The sequence below is a fragment of the Eptesicus fuscus genome, chromosome 10, assembly GCF_027574615.1.
Source record: "Eptesicus fuscus isolate TK198812 chromosome 10, DD_ASM_mEF_20220401, whole genome shotgun sequence".
In the NCBI taxonomy this organism is placed as follows: domain Eukaryota; kingdom Metazoa; phylum Chordata; class Mammalia; order Chiroptera; family Vespertilionidae; genus Eptesicus; species Eptesicus fuscus.
In genome coordinates this window covers 69,454,730-69,461,554 of record NC_072482.1, presented here as the reverse complement: position 1 = coordinate 69,461,554, position 6,825 = coordinate 69,454,730, and the positions used below count along the sequence as shown (strand labels likewise).

General features: G+C 56.0%; 1 protein-coding gene across 1 annotated transcript; it reads left to right on the top strand.

Annotated features, from left to right (window-relative positions):
* Nucleotides 1–1,563: 1,563 nt before the first annotated feature.
* On the top strand, nt 1,564–4,060 carry LOC129150573 (CLK4-associating serine/arginine rich protein-like). Its single transcript, XM_054722391.1, has 2 exons — nt 1,564–2,140; nt 4,021–4,060. The coding sequence occupies exons 1-2, from the start codon at nt 1,615–1,617 to the stop codon at nt 4,026–4,028; spliced, it is 534 nt and encodes a 177-aa protein (XP_054578366.1). The 5' UTR covers nt 1,564–1,614; the 3' UTR covers nt 4,029–4,060.
* Nucleotides 4,061–6,825: the final 2,765 nt, after the last annotated feature.

Sequence of the window (6,825 nt, the reverse complement as noted above, 5' to 3'; positions counted from 1 at the left end):
CTCTCCTCCAACTGTCTTGATTAAGGACCCTCTCATTCCTCTGCACCGCCTGGGTTAAAGTACCCAGCTGCCCTCAGCATAGCAGGTAAAAGCTTTCTCATTAGAGAGGACTAGTTCCTGCAGTCCTGTTTAGTTGGATGCTTTCAAGTCAGAGAGAGAAGCCACTTGAAGAAAACCCTCCTTCCCTTGCTTTTCCCCACTGGGAGCCACGTCCCCGAAGGACAACACCAAGGGGCACTTCCTGACCTTCTATCCCCTCATCCGATCTGGGCTTGGAGGGTTGGGGTCTTATTTTCTACTGTCCTCTGCAGCACTGGATGTGTTATGTAAGAGGGACAGGACGCGGAGGCACATGCGTATAAAGCGCACCGATCTGTGATAACAGCTGGGGTGGCAGAGCTGGAGTCTCCCCCACCAAATACCACAGACTCCATACACACCCGTCACCCCCTTCCCACCCACCCACCCACCCAGCCGCCCCCACGGCAATGTTTTCCTGTCTCACCCCTTCCAGTACCAGACGCACAGAATGGAAAGGCGGGAGGAGGGGTGAAGGGAGGTGAAAGAGGAGGAGAGGCAGCAGCAGCACATCTGCTTTGATAGCAGCCGGCGGAGCCGCCGCGGCAGAGCCCCTCGTTAACCCCCTTCCTGTGGCTGCACCACGTCATGGAACATTCCCGGAACGGGCCAACGTTCCACCCACTTCAGGGAACAGACATAAAGGCGCAGACCCAGCTCCCCACCGTGCACAGCCCAAACACACATGTCCCTTCCCGGTCCCCGAGCAGGCGCACAGACCAACACGCATGCAAACCGCCCCCACCGGTCTCCACGCGTCCCCTGTCAGCCCGCGCCGCCGGGAGCCGCTCCGCGGCCGGTGCACCCGCAAGGCGAGGGCGCCTCCGCCTGAACCTTCCATCGAGACAGTCCCCTCCTTCCTCGCTTCCTTCCTTCGCTCCTTCCTTCCTTCCTTCCTTCCTTCCTCGCTGGGCAGGAGAAAGGAGTCACCGAAATGCCAACAGCCGGCGCCTTCGCTGCGCTCCCTCGGCCGCAGGCCGGCGGCCGGCCCTCGCGCCGCCCGCCCCCTCCCCGCGCGGCGCGGCCGCGGCCCCCTCCCCCGCTACCTGGTGACGGGGCCAGAGGCGCGGCAGCCGCAGCGGTGGCCCGGCGGTGCGCGCCGGTGCACGTCCCTCATTAGTAACCAGGCACATTCCTGCCTCCAGCGCTCGCGCGCAGCCCCCTCCCCCCCCCCCCCAGGACATTACGCAAAGCAGCCTCCCCTCATCTGCATAGGTCCGCGGCCAGGGTATTCCCCGCATTTCCCAACGCGCCGGACCCCCCCTCTCGAGGTCTCCCCCATCCCTGCCCCTTCCGACCCTCACCCTCGGGAAACCGGGAAGCACCGCGGACGCGCCGGGAGGGGCGATGGAGCCCGGCGGAGGCTATTTCGGTGTAAAGTGAAACAAGCTCCCCGGCGCTACCGGAGGCAGGAAAAACCCAGCGCCCAGGCCACTTACCGAGCCGAGGAACCTACATTTCTGCCGCTCTGTTCTCCCAAAGGTTCGGTCCGCCCTCCACGCGCCCCCAGCTGCACCCAGCACCCCCAAAGTCCAGATGCGTAGGGATATTGTCAACGAGCCAGGAGACCCTTCAAGTTGCTCCGGGGTCCTGGGAGCCTCGGCGTCCAAGACGCAACTTGGCCAAGACTTGTGCCACAGTCCGCGGAGATGTTTCGGCGGAGACCCTCCTCCAGTGGGAGAGACAGCGCTCCGCGGCTCCCGCTCGCCTGCTCTCCACCCCCTCACCTCCAGCCCGCCCCCCGCCGGCCGCCCGCCTCCGGGCCGCGAGCCCCTCGGACGGCTGTCAAACCTCGGCTGCCGCCGGGTGACAGGGGCGGGAGGAGGAGGGCGCGACGCGGCGGCCCGAGCCCGAGCGGTCGAGGGGGATCCTCGCAGCAGCAGCAGCAGCAGCAGCGGCGGTGGCGGCCGCTCACCTGGAAAGTCACCGCTGAGTAGGAGGAGGAGGAGGAGGTCGGAGAGAAGGAGGAAGAGGAGGGAGAGGAGGAGGGGGAGGAAACCCCCCTGGTGCCCTTGTTCTCGCTGCCGCGGCGGCCGCTCCTCGCCGAGGCTGAGCGTGTCTGGTAGGGGGTGTCTGGTAGCATTTCCTTAAGGACAGGGGGAGGGCGGGCGCGGAGCGGGAGGGGGGGAAGAGATCCCGACCGCCTGCCCGGGCTCCTCTTTCCTTTATTTATTTTTCTGACACTGTACGGAGATGGGCCCGGGGCAGGGGCCGCCGGGCTCCGGAGGGAGCCGCGGGGACGGGCCGCAGCAGTGTGCTCGTGGGAGCCGCCGCGGCCGCCTCCCCTCCCGGGCTGTGGACGCACCGGGTTATTCCTGGCAGCGCCTCCCCGAACAGAAGTTACTAGGAGGAGTGCGCGGCGAGGGCGGGCGGGCGGGGGGGAGAAGCGGACGCAGGGAGGGAGGAAGAGGGAGAGACTCAGCCAGCGACGTCATCGGATCCCCCTGCGCGTCCCAGGGAGGGAGGCTGAACCAGAAAAACCAGTCTGGAGCGAGCTAGGGAGAGAGGGATGTGCTGCGCGCCGGGCGACGGGGGAGGGAGGCGGCCGGGAGCACTGGGCCCGGCCCCGCCGCGGCCGCCGGGGCGGGAAGATCGCGGCTGCGCTCCCGCTTGCCGGGATCCGGGAACTCCCTGGAGAGCGGGTCTCTACTTGTCATGCAAAAACACTTGGGTGTCTCCAGGAGCCTGAGAATTTCCTTTAGGGTTACGGAAACCTCCTCCTTCTCCCCCATCCCCCATCCACCTTCCCCGTTTCCCATAGAATCATTCCCTGTCTTGGTCACAAACGGAATTACATAATAATTAGGATTGCCATTATTATTTTGTCCGTGTACCTCTGATCCTTTGCCTCTCCCTCGCCCCGGCCTCGACTCACGATCCAGTTATCGGTCAAGATAAACAAAATCGGACTGTCTGTAGCTCCTGGCTGCGTTTCCGGAGCTTTGCAAAGTGTTGGGCACTTTCCGAGACCCTGCGGAAACATGAACTTTTCACGCGCTCCAAATGCCCCAATAGCCTTCCCTGGGGTCACTCACCAGGGCGCCCTGGGCGCACCCAGCTCGGGAACCGCCGCTCGACCTCGCCGGGATATTCAAATCATTGGGGGCTGCGGCGACCGGAGCCGGTGCGGGTTTCCCGGGGGGGCCGGGCCGGGCCCCGGGCGAGCCGCCGCCTCCAGCCAGCGCGCTCCGCTGCTCGGGAGGGAAGCGGGTGAGATCACACCCAGCGCCCGGAGACCGGGGCCGAGGAGCGGGGGAATCCCAAGGCGAGCGGAGGCCGGAGCTCTGGGCTTCCTCCCCGGCCGGGCGACACCCGGGGGACACCGGGGCTCCCTCGAGCCGTTGAACCCGACTTGTGTGGACTCGTGTGAACCCGCGGGGGAGGTTCCCAGGAGGCCGCAGCGGCCGAAGAGCGGCGAGTGGCTGCCAGGCAGGGCTGGCGCCGGGAGCGCCTCCTCCGGGTGGTCTTCCCGCCGGGCGGGAACCGCCCGCCACCCTTCCCGGGAGTCCGAGCGGCTTGCCAAGGCGAGCGGAACCCAGTGCCCCCGGGCGCCGCGGCCCGGGCGGCCCTGCCCACCCCAGGCCTCGCCGCCGCCCTGCCAGGGGCGGAGTAAACAAGAGACGCAAGATTTGACCTGGCGCGACCCGGATTTCTGGCCGGGGTTCCCCCTGAGCAGGTGACTCTGTGGGAGGGGTGGAGATTCGTCTCTGGAATTCCGGGCCAGAGACATCCACTGTGGTTCTGCTCGGAGGGCAGGTATTTCACCAACCCCGGAATTTTTCGCGTCTCAAGTTTCAGATTTCGCGGAAAGGAACCAAATGGCAAGTCATATCAAATAGTCCCTTCCTTGTTCATTAAAAACGAATACATTAAAAAGGGAGGGCAGCCTCTTTCATGACTGCGAGACCAGCACTGCTAGTTTAGTTTTTGTTTTTCATGTAGACCTATAATCGGTGTATTTCTGAGGACCCTATCCAAAGGCGACATTGCCCTGAAGGATGACTCTGCAAAGTAAAGCAGTTGGTACATTTTTTTATGGATTTTTTTTTTCCAAAGGAGAAACATCTGAATGATTTGAAGTAAGTTTCACTGTGTCCTTTCAGGTTGATTTCATTTAAATTCAGAGCCTGTTTCCACCTAACCAGCCTTTTCTTCCATTAAGTTCTTTACTATTCAGCTCTTCTTAACTTGATGCACTTAATAAAAACTCCCCCAATCATCATATTCTCTTAAATGTATGCCTTTGCATTTGTAAACATCCCATTTAAATGCAAAACGTTATTTTCAACATGTTTTTTTTTTCACTTCCAAACCCACCTGCTGTGTACGCCCAGAGTCCATTTTATTTAATTGGTTAATAGAGAAGATTAAGCAGGTTCTTTAAGAACCCAATATCCCTTCAGCACACGCAACAGGAGCTGCCCAAGCTCCCAGAAACTAAGCAAAGAAAGTAGCAAGCAGCGTTTTGCTCCACTAAAATGAATGGTAGCTGGAATCTTAAATGCCTCTTTAAAATACTAGGTAAAGTGGCACAATGTGAATATTAGAATACTCGTTTAATTGGACAGCTAAAATACTTTTTTCAAAAAGCAAATATACATCAATTTTGATTACCTGATCCTACCCCCAAAGAGGACCAACCCTCCCCCCCCCCCAAAGACATGCTTTAGTGAAAGTTGGATTCTCCTTACCGTGTTCCAAAATCATCAAGCTCTGAAGAAGATAACTGAAGTGAGTTGAAGCAGAAGTAAAAATATTTGTAAGTATGTATAAGTTAGGTGACATTTCCTCTGCTGGCATCTTTAAGTAAATGCATTCCTCTCACCTGCCCCTAATGTTGCAACATGCCTGTCCAACCACTTACTTGTAAGTGTAATAGATTAACAAAAGAACTCCTCTCCCCAGAAATCCTCAGGAGACAAAACCAGCAGGAAACCCTGCACTGAGCCCAAGGAAGCTCTAAGGAAAGCAAGGCGGGGTGGAGGGAGCTGGTTCTTCCTGGGCAACCGTCAGGTACATCAACAACAATGTAGCAACTTCTTTTTATTACTCATCGTTCTTATCACTTCTCATTCCAGAGGAAAGAAACACCTAATAATCTTGATTATGCGGTATTAAGAGAGTAACATAATTAATTTCCACATGGCATTTTCACAGTCAGAAAGCACTTCAAACTGAAAGCACTTTCATTCACAAAACATGTATTGAGTGCCTGCTATGTGACCGGCGAAAGGTTACATCAGTGAACAGATCCTTGATTCCTGCAGGCTGCATTCGAGGGGGTAGGGGAAGGGAGTGTGGTGGTAGAGTAGGAACAGGATAGAAAATAAACATAAGACATAAACAGTATAGAACTTTGGAAGGTAAGAAGAGTTATGGGAGGGGGACATAAAATAGTGTAAAGGATGTCTGTGGGGTTGGGTGTTGTGTTGCTGTATCAAATACAGAGCTCAGAATAGGACTTGTTGGGAAGTGACATTTCTGCCAAGGCTTGAAGGGAATGCTTTAGCAGTGGAGATAATCTGAGTAAAGAGCTTTGCAGGTGGAGGGAACAGCCAAGATAAAGCTCTAAGACCAGAGCAGGCCTGGCATGTTTGTGGACCTCAAGGGGAACAGTACAGCTGGAACAGAATGTGACAGCCAGTGAGCAGAACCACCCAGGCCACCCTGAGGACTTTTCTCACTCAGGAAAAAATCTTGATAAAGGGCAGGTTTATGACCTTTGCCACTGTAACCTCCTTTGATTGAGGAGTCGAGGGAGGGGTGGTAATTAAGGACCAACCAGTCAATCAAGGTGACATCAGTTAGAATTGAAGAATGAAGCGCTCATCACCCTGGCTTCCACAGGGTGGGCGGAGCTCAAAGACATCCAACCAACCACATACTACCCCTTACTCCAGAGCTTCTGTAGGTATATTCCAACGATCGCCTGTAGCAATGTCTCCTGAAATGCTTATTTAAAAATCAGCCCAGCTGGTGTTGTTCAGTGGTTGAGCATCGACCTATGAACCCGGAGTGGGGACAAAGGCATGCTGGCACACACAATTAGGAATGCACAGGGGACAGAAGGGTGAGGGAGAGGTTAGTGGGTGGGGATGAACAGGATGCAAACAAACTTTGATGATTTTCTGATTTAGCTTTTTAGATTTCTTGGACTAGCCATGTCCATAGTTTATGGAAAGAAACTGTACATTTCAGCAATCCAAGCTGCTAATGAAACTAGCTTCTTACATTCTAGACAGCACTCAAGAAATGCCCATTGCAGGTCTTTATCCTAAGGAAGACTAATTCACTGGTGTCTCATGGAAAACCTTCTTAGAGTAATGAACAAAAATCAGGTTAGGAAACAGTCAGTAGTAGGAATAAGACTATTTAAGATTACTGAAGCCTGAACTGCCCCCTTAGGTATAGGGGAACATGGGCTTACAACGCATCGTTACAACATAAGGGCATCACATTAGCCCTCCACCATCCTATTCTCTTCCATCATCATCCCCTAACTCAGTGATGGGCAACCTTTTGAGCTTGGTGTGTCAAACTTCGCCAAAAAACTGAGCATAACTCGGGTAGTGTGTCACTTTGAGGAAAAAACATTATTTCGCAAATGTTTCATCCTCAGGAGCAGCAAATGTTTCATCCTCGGCATGCGGCCGCCTCAGCGGCCACATGTCATCAGAAATGGCTACACGTGTCAGTGCTGACACGCGTGTCATAGGTTCGCCATCACTGCCCTAACTCCAAAATGGG